Source organism: Schistocerca gregaria, chromosome 3 (assembly GCF_023897955.1).
Source record: "Schistocerca gregaria isolate iqSchGreg1 chromosome 3, iqSchGreg1.2, whole genome shotgun sequence".
In the NCBI taxonomy this organism is placed as follows: Eukaryota; Metazoa; Arthropoda; class Insecta; order Orthoptera; family Acrididae; genus Schistocerca; species Schistocerca gregaria.
Genome location: NC_064922.1, coordinates 113,567,952 through 113,587,693, shown reverse-complemented (window position 1 = coordinate 113,587,693; position 19,742 = coordinate 113,567,952). Strand labels below are relative to the sequence as shown.

Sequence of the window (19,742 nt, the reverse complement as noted above, 5' to 3'; positions counted from 1 at the left end):
TGGCTGGATACAGAGAAAACGTCATGTGTTTACAAGGTAGAGCGCTCAGAAAACACTCGTATGAACTGTTGCCAATTTCAGTGCAAAGGGTTCGGTCATGCCTGACATCTCACCAGCACTACGTCACTCCGGCACTATAAAGTCACAATGAAGGCAGATAGTATCAGGCGTCTCCTAGGGTTCGGTATTACTATCAGGCGTCCCCCGGGGTTCGGTATTAAGTCCTATACCCTTTGCACTATACGTAAGTCAGTCTTGCCCCATTGCAAGTACGTCATGTACAGTGACGACCTTCAGTTGTATCCAAGTAACCAATGAACTTGAAGACAGATCTCGTGCATCGCGATACAGACCTGTCGGTAGTACAAAATGGGCGCTATCTTTAGGGTTAAATACCAATGCAATCCATTCAAAAGCTAAGCGGTACTTGTTGTCATTCTCGGCTCATCAAGCAGAAATATCGGGAATCCCTACCATCTTTGAGCCTATACGGGACAAATATCAAATACTCTCCTTAGCAAAAGTCTAGGAGGAATGATAGATGAAAACCTAAATAGGTCTAATCATGTCACTTTAACGTGCAAGAAGCAATCAGTATCTATCCATGCCCTAAAAAACATCAAACAGTAAGAAGTAACTTTCACAAACAGTTACACTTTCCCTTACTGATTACAGCAAGGCAGGGCCTTGCTCAGAAAAGCTCACGTAGCCTATAACTGGTGTTGAACGCGTATGTTCGTTATATCTGTTATTTTCGACCTTTTGATAGCATTTCACCATCCTATGCCCAGCTACCCTAGCTACGAGAAGACTAACGCAGAGGTTTACGTACCCTCTATCTTTTCTCGACTGTGTCATCAATGAACACTGTCCGTCATAACACTCCTCGACCTTAACGCTCTTATATGAACAACATGGGAGAAACACTCATTCCCATCAGAGGAAAAACCTTCCTGTCCTTCTCCATCATTTAGCCATCTTGTCGACGACTTTCTTGGTAGCAGGACCGCACTCCTCGACTATATTACACAACTAAATATCTCCAGCTTGAGGATACTGGTAACGAGATATCTACTAATGCAACAATAACAATACCCCCGCACACACTCGTTACCGTTGTACATCCCCCTTTCCAATGTCATTTCCCAGTATTCTTAGCTGATGTAGTCTCCTTAAATTTCCTTTTCCTAGAACCCGCTATATCAGAACACATGTCTTTCGGATACCTATAAATACATACTATATCTGCCACTATCCTTATTATTATTAATGTCACAACTATTGCCATAATTATTATTATCATTATTATAATTATTAATGACACTGTTAGTGGCAGCTGATGCAGTAATACAAGTAATGCCACAATTAACTTTGTTGGTTCATATTTCTGTGTAAGTTATTCATATTGCCCCTTCAGACATTGATATCATTTTAATACTAGTTGTCATATTAAAACTATTATTTCTAAGGTAACTATACAGTAACAGGTACTGTATGTGTGAAAGCATGGTCCGTAGATCATATTAGGTAAATAAATAAAAATATTTTGGAATATTATTCATGTGACTGGGAACCATATCAAATAGTACTATCTGGGAATAGGACCTTCCTGGAACATTGAAACTGTGTGCCGGACCGAAAGAAGAAGTCTGGACCTTTGCCTTTCGCGGGCAAGTTCTCTACCAACAGAGCTACCCAGTCACGACTCTCGCCTTGCCCTCACTTCTGCCATTACCTCGTCTCCTACCTTCAAAACTTTACAGAAGCTCTCCTGCGAACCTTACAGAACTAGTACTCCTGAAAGAAACAATATTGCGAATATATGGCTTAGTCACAACTTGGGGGAGGTTTCTAGAATAAGATTTTCACTCTGCGGCGGAGTGTGCGCTGATATGCAACTTCCGGGAAGATTAAAACTGTGTGCCTGACCAAGACTCGAACTCGGGACATGTGCCTTTCGCGGGAAAGTGCTCTACCAACAATCTGCTAGGAAGTTCCACATCAGCGCTCACTCCGCTGCCGCGTGGAAATCTCATTCTGGAAATATCTGGGAATACTGAACATGTACAAAAAGGGCAGCACCAATGGTCGCAGATTTGTATGCTCATTGGAGAATGTCAAGGATATTCTAAGGAAACTGAATTGGCAGATGCTTGAAGACCGACGCCAGCTATCTCAGAAGGGACACGCGACTCTGTATTCATACACCTCCGTGCACCTGTTGGTAGAACCTCAACGGGTACGACCTGCGGCGCAACATGAGCACCGCGTGGGACCTCTCTGGGCGCTACGCCACCGACGTCTTCACAGAGGAGGCCGAGCGGCTGATCGCGGACCACGACGCCAGGAAGCCGCTCTTCCTCTACCTGGCGCACCTCGCGATGCACGCCGGGAATCCAGCGAGGCTGCTGGAAGCTCCGCAAGAGTACGTCAGTCGCTTCAGCTACATCTCAGACCCGAACCGACGGGTGTACGCAGGTGAGCTCGGTTTTGAGCAACATTGTCGCCTTCCAAATCTCCCTTCCACGCCTCATCTTCCAGCGACCATACGAGCGACCATGCAGTGTCGAGATGAACTCCGCAATTCGGTGTTGGGGACACGTTCTTGACTGGCAGCTCTGACATCCTCTGCCAAACGGCGCATTGTGGGGTGAATGCACAGCCCATCCAAGTCATTAACTCGCCTCACTAAATTGTCTCCAGAGGAAAATTTTTGATAGTCCCGAGAATTGTACCCCGGCCTTTTGCAGGAAAGTCACATTGGACCCAGGTCTTCTGCAGTCTAGTTACACTGGTCGATTGCTCAGCGGGTGACGTGGACACTATTTTAAGGGAACCACACCCTGCCTATGTAACCCATGTTAATTTAGGCAAGTATTTGACCAATTTCTAAAAAAACTATATGATGCAGGACCTTAATATTCTTAATGTATGTTACATGATGTTAATAGAGTCAACTGTACTAAAAGCTACTATATCCATTTTATGGTTTTTAAGAAATACTTTTTTAAATTTATTAACTAAACGTATTAACTTTTTCTGCAGAAAATATTTTTTTAACTCCCTAATGGGGGAATATTAATAAGTGTAGTGCCAAAGGTGGCTTTTTATGTTATGCAAAGTCTCTGAAAATTTCATTCATTTATCTATGATAGTTTCTGATATAATGGGGCATATGTACTGAAAATTTTAGTTTGAGGGAAATTGGCTTTAAAGAATAAGCTTTTGAAATTTCTTACTTACAGTTCATTGAAACTGCTGCTGCATATGATGGCCCGTCTATGATAGGTAGCAGGTGTTCCAGCTTCTTTTTCTCCTTCTTGGATGTTTGTCTTGGTTTCTTGGTCATATTAGATGCAGACCTGTCTGCATCGGCTATCGTTATTTTATCGCAGTATAGCAGCCCAGTGATCATATTTTCACCAGGATTAATTCCCAGCTTTTTCAGTACCCAAAACCTTCCCATTTTACCACAACTCAATGTAATAACAGCATCACGAACCCCTAGTTACACTGTACAAATACAGTTTTAGGAAGGCGATTCCAAATTATGCTGTTGAAACATTCATTTGGGTTCTGTGTCTCCGCATGCAGACATTTCGTTAGAAAGTCAGGATGAGCCAAGTCTCTGAAAATAGGTTTAATTGCTGTAATAACAGCAGCAGGAAGAGAATGCTGGTGAGAATAAGATTCTCCAGTTGCCTGTGGCCTATTGTATTTGCACCACGAATTTTCTGCTGATGGGCACAATCCAGAACATGGCTTTTCATCAGTAGAGGACTTATGGAAGAATATGGCCCAAACATCTCTCTTCATTGCCCCACATTATCTTCAAGTCTACTAATTGCCTGCACGTAGTATACCTGCAGGTTTCCTTTTTCAGTTTTAGTTAATTGACCTGTCCGATCAACAATTTTCCATCTTCTAATTTTTTTCCTCTCATATTAACAGCTAGTTTTCTCAACCTTCTTCCCAAACGATTTTTTAACATGGCCTACACATTCTATTTTGCTCATAATGACATCTACATATAGCTTAGAGTTCACCTCATTGTTGCATGAAGAATTACAATTAGAAACATCGTTGCCAGGCGACATAGCCTCTTGGACAAAAAGCTTTCTAAACTTGTTTCCTCTAAATTGTCGATTCTTGAAAAGGCCTTTATGTTTCGTCATCTTCAATAAACACAACAAAACACACATAAACAAGCTCTGCAAACGTAAGTATAACAATTACTCGCAATCAAACTCGAATAAAACTAACCGCATGTTTGAAAGCGTGTTGTTTACAAACAGCCGAAATAAAAGAATACAGACCGTTGCATTCCAAGGATAACCAGCAAACTCGGGGGTAAAAAAAATCACTAACGTGCAATGTAGGTGATATTAAGATGTAAAATATATGCAGAAATGTGGGTGAGAGAAAGGTGGGAATGCCACATCAACACACGTGGTAGTAATATGCTCTTTAATTGGTCAACAAAAAAATTTTTTCAGCAAAATCTTTTTCAGAATACTTAAATAAAACCTTAATCTATCGAAATATGATGAAAACCCAAATTTGATTGTTTTCGACCTGAACCACGGTGTGCGCCACTTAAAAGAAAGATATAAATTCAACAAACACATAATTACAAAGACTGTCTTTATCAATGGTAACTATACTGTTATTATCCACGGTGATTTGCTGACATTTATGGAAAATATTTCCAAAGTACTTCATACACCCATTGCAGATGGACTACTTGACGATGACATGTACTCGTTGTCTCACTATTTTAAAATTTTGAGATCTGGTAACGCACAACCTTACGTTTCGCATGAAAATTACCAAATGGTGACATTACAAGTTGTATTTTACAAATAAATAAATATAACAGTCCAAGTGGAAATCAGCATCTTTCCCGTTCAGGGGAGAGGAAACAAGTGGAAGAAATCGATAATCATAAAGTATTATAAATGCACAAATCTCATTCAGTTCGGTGAAAACATGATTAACCCTAGAAAGATAATGATATGAAATAGGTACATACGTTACAAGTAATACACTCCTGGAAATTGAAATAAGAACACCGTGAATTCATTGTCCCAGGAAGGGGAAACTTTATTGACACATTCCTGGGGTCAGATACATCACATGATCACACTGACAGAACCACAGGCACATACACACAGGCAACAGAGCATGCACAATGTCGGCCCTAGTACAGTGTATATCCACCTTTCGTAGCAATGCAGGCTGCTATTCTCCCATGGAGACGATCGTAGAGATGCTGGATGTAGTCCTGTGGAACGGCTTGCCATGCCATTTCCACCTGGCGCCTCAGTTGGACCAGCGTTCGTGCTGGACGTGCATACCGCGTGAGACGACGCTTCATCCAGTCCCATACATGCTCAATGGGGGACAGATCCGGAGATCTTGCTGGCCAGGGTAGTTGACTTACACCTTCTAGAGCACGTTGGGTGGCATGGGATACATGCGAACGTGCATTGTCCTGTTGGAACAGCAAGTTCCCTTGCCAGTCTAGGAATGGTAGAACGATGGGTTCGATGACGGTTTGGATGTACCGTGCATTATTCAGTGTCCCCTCGACGATCACCAGAGGTGTACGGCCAGTGTAGGAGATCGGAGATCGCTCCCCACACCATGATGCCGGGTGTTGGCCCTGCGTGCCTCGGTCGTATGCAGTCCTGATTGTGGCGCTCACCTGCACGGCGCCAAACACGCATACGACCATCATTGCCACCAAGGCAGAAGCGACTCTCATCGCAGAAGACGACACGCCTCCATTCGTCCCTCCATTCACGCCTGTCGCGACACCACTGGAGGCGGGCTGCACGATGTTGGGGCGTGAGCGGAAGACGGCCTAACGGTGTGCGGGACCTTAGCCCAGCTTCATGGAGACGGTTGCGAATGGTCCTCGCCGATACCCCAGGAGCAACAGTGTCCCTAATTTGCTGGGAAGTGGCGGTGCGGTCCCCTACGGCACTGCGTAGGATCCTACGGTTTTGGCGTGCATCCGTGCGTCGGTGCTGTCCGGTCCCAGGTCGACGGGCACGTGCACCTTCCGCCGACCACTGGCGACAACATCGATGTACCGTGGAGACCTCACGCCTGACGTGTTGAGCAATTCGGCGGTACGTCCACCCGGCCTCCCGCATGCCCACTATACGCCCTCGCTCAAATTCCGTCAACTGCACATACGGTTCACGTCCACGCTGTCGCGGCATGCTACCAGTGTTAAAGACTGCGATGGAGCTCCGTATGCCACGGCGTACTGGCTGACACTGACGGCGGCGGTGCACAAATGCTGCGCAGCTAGCGCCATTCAACGGCCAACACCGCGGTTCATGGTGTGTCCGCTGTGCCGTGCGTGTGATCATTGCTTGTACAGCCCTCTCGCAGTGTCCGGAGCAAGTATGGTGGGTCTGACACACCGGTGTCAATGTGTTCTTTTTTCCATTTCCAGGAGTGTAGTTCCATAACCTCCGCACTGTATCTCCGGGTCCCAATAGGTGCTTCAGGAATGCTGTGAGGAAGTGGGAGCGGACACTGCTAATCGTTGGAGTGGCAGAAACGGAGTCTAGAGACAAGTTCATAGCGCCACATGTACGTACGCCCAGTGTCTGTAGAAAATGTATCTACATGATGAAAGCGCATCATCAGTAACAACGATTCTTAGAGATTGTATAACCTGCTCGGGTGTTTTAGAGGTTAAATTAGCATCAACAATTTACACGTCCCTGTCTCATGAAACGAGACAGTATGTCAAGCCTGGGCAAGGAGCTATAGACTGTAACAAAAAGAGTATTACAGACAAACGTGCAAGAAGAGCAAGGACTTCTTCCGATACATGGCCCAAGGATATTCTGCCACTAGCCTAAGAAATGCGTGACAACAGTTTACTGCGCTGTTTGTAATAGGCCAATATGTAGCGAACGTTACAAAACGTGTGTATGTGCTGCCCCTTCTTTATGTACACAAACTGCAATTTCTATTGCTAAGTTTATTATTTCTAAATGACAATTTGCACAATATATGGTTCTCATTTACAAATGACAATGTAAACATAGGTACCTCTGTCGTGCATTGTTTCAAAACTGGTGTGGTTAAATACGCACGCATGCGTCAAAGGCTTCAAACCAATAATACGGTTACAATTATAATGTGTCGTAAATATAGATTTAAATGTACTCTTTCTATATCGTTAGTATTTAGTACAGGTAAAGTGGGGTAGTCGGTATCGGTTTGCTGTCGATTCTGATGAGAAAAGACCTGCCACTGAACTGTTCACCGTAACTCACTTTCTGCTTAGCCTTTCTGCCCATAATAAATCCTACTCTCATTATAGATTTTCTGTTGCAAATAGTCATGAGGGATTGGAATGCAGCTGTATCATTAGGGGAGAGATTTGTAGGAGAATGTGGGCTTGGTAATAAAAATACAAGATCAGGACATTAAATGAGTTCTGCAATAAATTTCAGCTAGTAGTAACGAAAACTCTGTTCAAGTATCACAAAAGGGGGAGTCACACTTGCAAAAGGCCGGGAGATACGAGAAGATTTCTCTTAAATTACATCATGATCAGGCAGAGATTCCGAAATCAGGCACTAGTTTGTAAGGAGTATCGAGGAGCAGATGTAGACTCAGAGTTTAGTAGTGCTGAAGAGGAGGCTGAGGTTTAAGAGGTGAGGAAGAAACACAGCCCAAAGAAGCATAACACGGAAGTACTAAGGAACAAAGAGGTAAGATGGAAGTTCTCTGAGGCTACAGATACTGAGAAAAGGAATAGCTCAGTATGCAGTTCAGCTGAAGAGGAATGGACATCTCTAAAAAGCACATTCAAAGAAGTTGGAAAGAAAGCCATGGATACAAGGGAGGTAAGTGCGAGGGAACCGTAGATAACAAAAGAAATTCTTCAGTTGATTGATGAAAGAAGGAATTTCTGAAATGTTCAGGGAAATTGAGGAATGCAGAAATGTAAGTCACTTCAGAATGAAATAGGAAATGCAGGGAAGCTATGGCGATATGGTTGCATGGAAATATGAAGATATCGAAAGCGAAATGGTTGTCGGGAAGATTGTCTCAAAGTACAGAAAAATGAAAACAATCTTCGCTGAAATTAAAGGCAAGGGGGGGTATCATTAAGAGCGCAATGGGAATTGCACTGTTAAAGGTCGAGGAGAGAACGAATAGGTGAAAGAGTGCGTAGAGGGTCTCTATGATGGCCAGGATTTAGCTGAGGAACTGACTCAATAAGGAACAGGTGTCCATAGGTAACAGATAGCAGTTCCAGTATTACAATCAAAATTTTAAACAGTTTTTTAAGACTAAAAGTGAAATAAGGCAGACAGGATAGATAACATTCCACTGGAATTTCTAAAACCATTGGAGGCAGTGGCAACAAAACGACTGTGCACGTTGATGTATACAATTCGTAAATCTGGCCATGTACCGTCTAACTTCCGGGAAAGTATCATCCACACAATTCCAAAGACTGCAAGAGCTCACAACTGCAAGAATCATCACAACAAAACAGTTCATGCATCCAAGTTGCAGACAATAATAATACAAAGAAGAGCGGAAAAAACATAGAAAATGTGTAGGCAACGATCAGTTTGGTTTTAGGAAACGTAAAGACCAGAGAGGCACTTCAGACGTTGCGGTTGATAATGAAAGCAAGGCTAAAGAAAGATTAAGACACCTTAATAGTATTTGTGGACCTAGAAGAAGCGTTTGACAATGTACAGTGGTGCATGACGTTCGAAATTTTGAAAAAAATAGGGGTATAGTATAAGGACAGAGGGGTAACATACAATATGTACAAGAACCAGTAGGGAACAATGACAGTGGAAGACCAAGAACAAAATGTTCGTTCTAAAAAGGGTGTCAGACAGGGATGTATTCTTTCGTCCCTACTGTTGCTCCTACACATTGAAGAATCAATGTTGGAAATAAAAGAAAGATTCAAGAGGGGAAGCAAAATTCAAAGTGAAATGATATGAATGATAAGATTCACTAATGACATTATTACCATAAGTGAAATGTCAGAATAACTAAATGGAATAAACAGTCTAATGAGTGAAAAATATGGACTGAGAGTAAATCGAAGAAAGACAGTAATGAGAAGAAGCAGAGACGAGGAAAGGAAGAAACTTAATATCAGTATTGTTAGTCACGAAGGGGATCAAATTAAGGAATTCTGCTACCTAGGCAGCAAACTAACCCAGAAGAATTTAAAAAGAACACTAGCACCAGAAAAACGACTTTCCTGGCCAAGAGAAGTCTGGTAGCATCAAACGTAGACCTTAAATTGAGGAAGAAATTGCTGAGAATGTACGTCTGAAGTCGAGCATTGTATGCTAGTGAGACATGGATTATGGGGAAACAGGAATAGAAGCAATCAGAAACATTTGAAATTTGGTGATCTATAAGAGTGTTGAAACTTAGGTGGACTGATAAGCTAAAGGGTCAGAAGGCTCTCCGCAGAATATTTGAAGAGAGGAATATATGCAGAACACTGAAAGAAGAAGAGAAAGGAAGATAAGACATCTGTTAAGACATCAGGGGATAATTTCCATAATACTGGAGGGAGCTGTAGATGGCAAAAGTGGTAGAGAATGACGGAGGCTTGGAATACATCCTGCAGGTAACTAAAAAAGTAGGTTTCAAGTGAAACTTCCAGGCAGATTAAAACTATGTGCCCAACCGAGACTCGAACTCGGGACCTTCGCCCCAGGCTGTGGCTAAGCCACGTTTCATCAGTATCCTTTCTTTCACGAGTGCTAGTTCTACAAGGTTCGCAGAAGAGCTTCTGTAAAGTTTGGAAGCTAGGAGACGAGATACTCGCAGACGTAAAGCTGTGAGGAGCGGGCGTGAGTCGTGCTTCAGTAGCTCAGATGGTAGAGCACTTGCCCGCGAAAGGCAAAGATCCCGAGTTCGAGTCTCGGTGGGGCACACAGTTTTATTCTGCCAGGAAGTTTCATATCAGCGCACACTCCGCTGCAGAGTGAAAATCGCACTCTAGGTTTCAAGTGCTCTGAATGAAGATGTTGGCACAGGAGATGAATTCGTTGCAGGCCACATCAAACCAGTGAGAAGACTGATGACTTAAAAAAAATGGCTTTGAGCACTATGGGAGTTAACATCCTAGAACTTAAAACAACTTAAACCTAACTAACATAAGGACATCACACACATCCATGCCCGAGGCAGGATTCGAACCTGCGACCGTAGCAGTCGCGCGGTTCCGGACTGAGCGCCTAGAACCGCTAGACCACCGCGGCCGGCTGACTTAAAAAAATAAAAAAAGAAAAGCGGGCTTACCATTCCAGGATTAAACAGCCTGGAAGCTGCTACTTTGAGGTTAGTACATCGTCTATAGTATTCTCTGCAAACAGCAACAACGTTTCTAACACAAAATACAAGAAAAATATATCGCCATATTCAGCAATTGTAGATAAACACGATATACATGTATAATACAGTATAACTGGCCAAGCAAATCATAATCGCTGATTAAAATTTCAGTTACGTCAACCCAAAGCTCGACTCCAGCATTTGAACTTCCAAACAAAACTGAAGCCAGACAAGTAAACTCGAGGTACTAACACGCAAAATGAAAACTTCTCTGTGTAACGAGCTCCACCTCTGAAACTACGTTATGTAGAGTGTTGCCTCAGAATTGGTGTATACTACCACTTCCTAAAATATTTAGTCTTCCTCCTGAGACTCCCTGTATATGTATTATGGAGTATGAGCGTTACACATGCACTGCTGTCAACACATTAAAATAGTGGCGACATATCATGAGAGCACACTTACACGCAGGAAAAAAGACGCGCGAGGAAGTAATTGTCAAAATGAGACCGAAACTGGTACGTATAATGTACATGTACGGACAAACACATTATTACAGTTTCAGAATGGTGTATGATTTATGTAAGAGAAAGAGTTTCACAATGTGAGCAGGTCAATAACACATTGATCCACCTCTGGCCCTTAAGCAAGCAGTTATTCGTCCCATAATTGCATTGATGAAGTAGTTGGATGTCCCCTAGGAGGGTATCGTGCCCAATTCTGTCCAATTGGTGCGTTAGATAACCAAAATCCCAAGATGGTCGGATGGTCCTGACCATAATCCTCCAGTTGTTCTCAACTGGGAAGAGTTCAGGTGACCTTGTTGGGCTAGATAGGGTTTAGCAGCCTGAAGACAAACAGAACGGATTCTCGACGTGTGCAGCCTGGCATTACCTTGCTAAAATATAAGTCCAGTACGGCTTACCTTGAAGGCCAACAAAAAGGGGTATAAGATATCGTCGGCGTACCACTGTGCTGAAAGGGTGAAGCGGATAACAACCAAAGTGGCCCTACTACGAAATGAAATGGCCTTCCAAATTATCACTCCTGGTTATCGGGCCGCACGGCGGGCAACATCCAGCGTCTCCAGACACGTCATCCCTGTTCATCGGTGGAAGCGCACTCATCCCTGAAGACATTTCTACTCCAGTCAATGAGAGTGCAGGCCGAAGACATGTCTGAAGATGTCCCAGACAGCGGTGGAACATAAACCTGACTATAGCCTACCCTACGGACCGGCCAGCAGTCTCTACCGCTTGCCTTTGTGCTTGACTGGTAAGGTCGTCAGATCTCTCCGCAATTGAGAACGTTTGGAGAATTGTGGGCAGTGCCCTCTAATCATCGCCGTAATTTGACGACCTATCCCTCCAATTGAACAGAATTTGGCACAATACCCCTCAGGAGAACATCCAACAACTCTGTCAGTAAAGGCCAAACCAAGCAACTGCTTGCAAATGGGCCGTAAGGGCCACCGCGTCATTGAGTTGCTCAATGTGTGAAGCTCTTCCTCTTGAGCTAATCATCCAGTTTTTCTGAAATTATAATCGTTTGTTTGTCTGTACATGTACATCGTATTAACCGATTTCCGTTCCATTCAGATAATTTCTTTGTAGAACGTCTTTTTTGTCTTAGAGTGTATGTGTCGAGAGCATATAAGTTAAGCAGGCCATAATAGTAGCTACGCAGCCACTTTCACCAAAAGAAAAAAAAACAGAGAATGCATCGAGGAACCAGAGCAAGCGTCCAACATGAACCTCGAGGAGGGTCAGAGCCTGTTACCTACTGGGTTTCCAAGTTATTGCAGGCCGTACTAGCGGAGTTGCCTTACTGCGTGTCCTGAACACCTATTCCTGGCAATAAGCGTCGGATATCCCATCTTCTCATTCCTGTCATCCAATCAACAAACAGTTATACTAGGACACAGAGCCATTTTCAACTGGTTGGATATATGGTTTTTAAATTGCATAACATGACTAATTAGTGCTTGGCGTAAATTTCTCTGGCTGAATGCTTGAGATTTCGTTTGCGGGTTACATGCACTTATTCTTTATTTTCTATATTACCTGATATAGCTGATTAGTGCGGGGAGTAGATTTCGGAGTCAAATGCTGGAGTTCGACATTTTCATTGCGGGGGCAGGGGTATATTTTTCTTTATTTTCCACACTGTGTAGCGTGGCCAGCTGGTGCACTGCATCGATTTCGGAATCAGAACGTTCTGGTTCGAATTTAGATTCCCAAGGTAGGCGAATAGTTTCTTTAAGTTTTAGAGTACGGAATATGTCCAATGCTATGTAGATTTCTGCGCCTGAGTGCTCTACTTCGAGATATTTCGTCCGGACGTAGGTGTTATATATTCTCTCTTCTCCCGGCTTTGTCATATGGCCGATTAGATAGTGGGTGAAATTTCCACGTTAGATTTCTGGAGTTCGAGAATTCAATTCTTGCTGAAGGTAGAGCGTTTATTTCTTTTCTAGTTCGCATGGTACAGTCTATTCTAGTGTAAGATAAGTTTTGCGTCTGAATGCTCACGTCTGGGATTTCTATTGAGGGTGTAGGATTTTTAGTTTATACGCTTGATTCCACGATACGTACGGGCAGTTAATGCTGGGAGTCAACTGACGCGTCTGGACGCTCTAGTTCAAGATTTTGATTTCATGAAGAGCTGCATTCTTTACTTAGTTTTCTAAACTACATGATATAGGAGACCAGAGTGTGACGTGGATTTGTGCGTCCAAATTCACGAGTTTGAGATTTCGTTTTCGGTTGGAAATATTATTTTTTATTGATATACACTCCTGGAAATGGAAAAAAGAACACATTGACACCGGTGTGTCAGACCCACCATACTTGCTCCGGACACTGCGAGAGGGCTGTACAAGCAATTATCACACGCACGGCACAGCGGACACACCAGGAACCGCAGTGTTGGCCGTCGAATGGCGCTAGCTGCGCAGCATTTGTGCACCGCCGCCGTCAGTGTCAGCCAGTTTGCCGTGGCATACGGAGCTCCATCGCAGTCTTTAACACTGGTAGCATGCCGCGACAGCGTGGACGTGAAACGTATGTGCAGGTGACGGACTTTGAGCGAGAGCGTATAGTGGGCATGCGGGAGGCCGGATGGACGTACCGCCGAATTGCTCCACACGTGGGGCGTGAGGTCTCCACAGTACATCGATGTTGTCGCCAGTGGTCGGCGGAAGGTGCACGTGCCCGTCGACCTGGGACCGGACCGCAGCGACGCACGGATGAACGCCAAGACCGTAGGATCCTATGCAGTGCCGTAGGGAACCGCAACGCCACTTCTCAGCAAATTAGGGACACTGTTGCTCCTGGGGTATCGGCGAGGACCATTCGCAACCGTCTCCATGAAGCTGGGCTACGGTCCCGCACACCGTTAGGCCGTCATCCGCTCACGCCCCAACATCGTACAGCCCGCCTCCAGTGGTGTCGCGACAGGCGTGAATGGAGGGACGAATGGAGACGTGTCGACTTCAGCGATGAGAGTCGCTTCTGCCTTGGTGGCAATGATGGTCGTATGCGTGTTTGGCGCCGTGCAGGTGAGCGCCACAATGAGGACTGCATACGACCGAGGCACAGAGGGCCAACACCCGGCATCATGGTGTGGGGAGCGATCTCCTACACTGGCCGTACACCTCTAGTGATCGTCGAGGGGACACTGAATAGTGCACGGTACATCCAAACCGTCATCGAACCCATCGTTCTACCATTCCTAGACCGGCAAGGGAACTTGCTGTTCCAACAGGACAATGCACGCCCGCATGTATCCCATGCCTCCCAACGTGCTCTAGAAGGTATATGTTAACTACCCTGGCCAGCAAGATCTCCGGATCTGTCCCCCATTGAGCATGTATGGGAATGGATGAAGCGTCGTCTCACGCGGTCTGCACGTCCAGCACGAACGCTGGTCCAACTGAGGCGCCAGGTGGAAATGGCATGGCAAGCCGTTCCACAGGACTACATCCAGCATCTCTATGATCGTCTCCATGGGAGAATAGCAGTCTGCACTGCTGGGAAAGGTGGATATGCACTGTACTAGTGCCGACATTGTGCATGCTCTGTTGCCTGTGTCTATGTGCCTGTGGTTCTGTCAGTGTGATCATGTGATGTATCTGACCCCAGGAATGTGTCAATAAAGTTTCCCCTTCCTGGGAAAATGAATTCACGGTGTTCTCATTTCAATTTCCTGGAGCGTACTTGACTGCGGTTACTGCATGGGGTAGATTTATGTGTCTGAATGCTCCATTTAGGGATTTCGTATCCGGGTGACTATTTTCTTCATTTTCTTTACTTTCGAAGCTCGGTGACATGTTAGATTTGTGCCTGGGTAGATCTTTGCGTCTGAACTGTCGAGAAAAACGTTTCTTTTGTGTGTGTAGGTGTACATTTTTCGTAATGTCCTTTACTGCACGATATGGCCTGTTAGTTCATGCGGTAGGATAAGTTACCGTATCAGGACCTTGGGTTTAGAGAATTCGATTCTGCGTGCAGTTGTAGTTTTTCCGTCTTTCTAGATGGTATAATACGGCCGATTAGTGTGTCTGATAGCTATGTGCGATTTGTGTCCGAATATTCAATTTCTGGATTACGATTCTCGTTGAAAGTGTATTGTTTTCTTTATTTTCTAAACTTTATGATATGGGTATTTAGGGTAAGGGGTAGCTTTCTGAGTCTGAATTCGCCGAGTTCCTGGTTTCTTTTGCGGGTATAGGTGAATACTTTTCATAATGTTCTTGAGTGCATGACATGCATATTAGGTGCGTGGGGTGGATTTCTCGATCATTGTGCTAGAGTTCGAGAATTCGATTCCAGGTATAAGCATAATTTTTATTTAGTTTCTAGACTACATGATAATACCGACTGGGGTGTGGGGTAGATTTCTCGCGTGTTCAACGGTCGAGTTATATTCCAGATGAATGTCTTCGTATTTCCAGATTTTTATACTGTATTATATCATCGATTCCTGCGTCAGAATGCTCGAGTTCGATATTTCTATTCTGTGTGTAGGCATATATTTTTTTATTTATTTTCTAGATTGCTTGATACAGCCGACTTCTTCATCGGATGGATTTCTACGTCGGATTGGTCGAGTTCGTCATTGTGTATTGTGTATACCTTTATTAATTTTCTAGTCCGTATGATTCGGACGATTACTGAATATAATATATTTCTGCATCTCATTGCACGAGTTCAGGATTTTGATTCTGGGTGTTGGTGTAATCCTTTTGCTAGGCAGCGTGATATGATATCTAAGTGCCTATCTTTAAACGACATTAGCGGCACGTCTTACAAATAACTCGTTCAGTATTATTAATACTAACGCAGAGAAGAGTACAATTATTTAGTATTATTCCACTCTTAAAGGAGTATTTTGCCTTAAATGTTTACTAAATTGTCCTCCATGCACTGCACATGACCACGCTTTCACGTGCAATATAAGCACTGTTCCGTTTTCTTCTGCTATACCTAGTCAGCAGAGTATAAATAAATACTGACTATAGGCCTCTCCTTTTTTATCTTTAAACTTTTTATCCTAGGTAGTTCCCCTGCAGCTACGTAGATCACTTAGTTTATATTCACTGTTTCACGCTATCAAATACATGTGACCCAGTTTATGAGTCCCCACAGTGAAAGGTTTTGCAGTCCTTTCTGACAAATGACAGGCAATTAGTTTTTATTGATTGTTACTGTTCATGAATATTTCTCACATGTATGATCAATAAATTATTATATTCAGTGTTCAAAATACTGAGAGGTCAGGTATTCTTTGAGAAAAAGGTATACTACAGTTTTATTGGGCAGACTGAAATTAGTCTTTGGTTTTCATCGCTCTACTTGAGCAGCACGGCTGAGATTTCGTGAATGAATAATTATCACACAACACACGTGATCCCAATGTAAGCAAATTGGCTTTCCTTGACGATGATTTTCTTAGTGTGAGTATGCAAATAACTGCGCTGTGGCGTCCGAGTGCGTGAATTTTGCTTCACCATGCACATAAAACGGTAACCAAAAACCACGTATGGCAACCCAGACGGAGTTTCTCTACAACAACATCCAAAACATAAAGAAGTGCTTTCACACATAGAGGAGAATTTTAGAATCATGTAATAAGAAAGCTCAATCTTTTCAAGGTCAAGAGTTGGTAAGCCGACTGTTGAACGCTACAATGTGAAAGGTGGATCACTTCCTGAACGTGGATGATCTTCCATCTCTGATATTTACTTCTGTCGGCAGGGGCGATGGCCAAGCTGGATGAGTCCGTGGGGCGAGTGGTGACGGCGCTGGAGCGACGTGGCATGCTGGAGAACTCCGTCATCGTCTTCTCCTCAGACAACGGTGCGCCCACGATCGGCGAATACCCCAACTGGGGCTCCAATTACCCATTTAGAGGAGTAAGTACGTTAGTGCAGTGCTGTACATTCCATTTTTCATAACTTTGAGTCGTCGAAAGCACATTTCGGTGGCTCTCAGGCACTTGAGATTCTTCATCTTTGACATTTCATAGTTCTTTAAGCATGCATTCAGAAATTCATCTCTATTACCTCTATCGTTCCGCCAATATATTTTAGTTTCTGCGTACTGCATACTTATTACGAGGTACTCAAGCAAGATGGCACTGTGCTGTAGACTGTTGTCAACCAACCAAATGGACGTTCTCGATTACAACGCCTTCTTTTGTGTTCTCGAGAACTGACTTCGAGAATTCGAGTATCTTAGCTGAGCACATGACCTGTTCTGTCACATAACACACCACAACAACACCATCTGTAGATGGTTCCAATAAAGGAACTTGGTTCCAGGGTTTTTGTCCGTTTACGTTTGTTTACCCCCCTCCCCATCCCCCACCCTGAACCATGGACCTTGCCGTTGGTGGGGAGGCTTGCGTGCCTCAGCGAGACAGAAGGCCGTACCGCAGGTGCAACCACAACGGAGGGGTATCTGTTGAGAGGCCAGACAAACGTTTGGTTCCTGAAGAGGGGCAGCAGCCTTTTCAGTAGTTGCAGGGGCAACAGTCCGTATGATTGACTGATCTGGCCTTGCAACACTAACCAAACCGGCCTTGCTGTGCTGGTACTGCGAACGGCTGAAAGCTAGGGGAAACTACAGACTTAATTTTTCCCGAGGGCATGCAGCTTTTCTGTAAGGTTAAATGATGATGGCGTCCTTTTGGGTAAAATAGTCCGGAGGTAAAATAGCCCCCATTAGGATCTCCGGGCGGCGACTGCTCAGGAGGACGTCGTTATCAGGAGAAAGAAAACTGGCGTTCTACGGATTGGAGCGTGGAATGTCAGATCCCTTAATCGGGCAGGTAGGTTAGAAAATTTAAAAAAGGAAATGGATAGGTCGAAGTTAGATATAGTGGAAATTAGTGAAGCTCGGTGGCGGGAGGAACAAGACTTTTGGTCAGGTGAACACAGGGTTATAAATACAAAATTAAAGTAGGGGTAAGGCAGGAGTAGGTTTAATAATGAATAAAAAATATGAGTGCGGGTAAGCTACTGCAAACAGCATAGTGAACGCATTATTGTGGCCAAGATAGACACGAAGCCCATGAACACTACAGTAGTACAAGTTTATATGCCAACTAGCTGTGCAGACGATGAAAAAATTGATGAAATGTATGATGAGATAAAGGAAATTTTTGAGGTAATGAACGGAGACGAAAATTTAATAGTCATGGGTGACTGGAATTCGAGAGTAGGAAAAGGGAGAGAAGGAAACATAGTGGGTGAATATGGATTGGGGGAGAGAAATGAAAGAGCAAGCCGTCTAGTAGAATTTTGCACAGAGCATAACTGAATCATAGCTAACACTTGGTTGAAGAATCATAAAAGAATGTTGTATACATGGAAGAATCCTGGAGATACTAGAAGGTAAGAGATAGATTATATAATAGTAAGACAGAGATTTAGGAACCAGGTTTTAAATTGTAAGACATTTCCAGGGGCAGATGTGGACTCTGACCACAATCTATTGGTTATGAACTGCAGATTAAAACTGAAGGAACTGCAAAAAGGTGGGAATTTAAGGAAATGGGACCTGGATAAACTGACTAAACCAGAGGCTGTACAGAGTTTCAGGGAGACCATAAGTTGACAACTGACAGGAATGGGGGAAAGAAGTACAGTAGGAGATGAATAGGTAGCTTTCAGGGATGAAGTAGTGAAGGCAGCAGAGGATCAAGTAGGTAAAAAGACGAGGGCGAGTAGAAATCTTTGGATAACAGAAGCAATATTGAATATTGAATATTGAAATTATGAAAGGAGAAAATATAAAAACGCAGTAAATGAAGCATTCAAATCGGAATACAACCGTCTCAAAAATGAGATCAACAGGAAGTGCAAAATGTTTAATAAGTCACAGCTGCAAAATACTAACGCGAATAATTTACAGACGAATGGAAAAACTGGTAGAAACCGACCTCGGCGAGGATCAGTTTGGGTTCCGCAGAAATGTTGGAACACGTGAGGCAATACTGACCCTACGACTTATCTTAGAAAATAGATTAAGGAAAGGCAAAACTACATTTCTAGCATTTGTAGAATTAGAGAAAGCTTTTGACAGTGTTGACTGGAATACTCTATTTCAAATTCTGAAGATGGCAGGGGTAAAATACAGGGAGAGAAAGAATATTTACAATTTGTACAGAAACCAGGTGGCAGTTATAAGAGTCGAGAGACATGAAAGGGAAGCAGTGGTTGGGAAGGGAGCGAGACAGGGTTGTAGTCTGTCTCCGATGTTATTCAATCTGTATATTGAGCAAACAGTAAAGGAAACTAAAGAATAATTCGGAGTAGGTATTAAAGTCCATGAAGAAGAAATAAAAATGTTGAGGTTCGCCGATGACATTGTAATTCTGTCAGAGACAACAAAGGACTTGGAAGAGCAGTTGAATGGAATGGACAGTGTCCTGAAAGTAGGGTATAAAATGAACATCAGCAAAAGCAAAACAAGGACAATGGAATATAGTCTAATTAAGGCGGGTGATGCTGAGGCAATTAGATTGGGATATGAGACACTTAAAGTAGTAAAGGAGTTTTGCTATTTGGGGAGTAAAATAACTGATGATGGTCGAAGTAGAGAGGATATGAAATGTAGACTGGCAATGGCAAGGAAAGCGTTTTTGAAGAAGAGAAATTTATTAACATCGAGTATAGATTTATGTGTCAGGAAGTCGTTTCTGAAAGTATTTGTATGGAGTGAATCCATGTATGGAAGTGAAACATGGACGATAAATAGTTTAGACAAGAAGAGAATAGAAGCTTTCGAAATGTTGTGCTACAGAAGAATGCTGAAGATTAGATGTGTAGATCACATAACTAATGAGGAGGTATTGAATAGAATTGGGGAGAAGAGGAG

General features: G+C 43.5%; 1 protein-coding gene across 1 annotated transcript in view; it reads left to right on the top strand.

Annotated features, from left to right (window-relative positions):
• Positions 1–19,742, top strand: part of LOC126355953 (arylsulfatase B-like) — a 186,765-nt gene that overhangs the window by 129,227 nt on the left and 37,796 nt on the right. The window contains exons 5-6 of the mRNA XM_050006542.1: positions 2,229–2,478; positions 16,617–16,774. Coding sequence (XP_049862499.1) covers positions 2,229–2,478; positions 16,617–16,774 — 408 coding nt within the window. The remainder of the gene's footprint in view (positions 1–2,228; positions 2,479–16,616; positions 16,775–19,742) is intronic.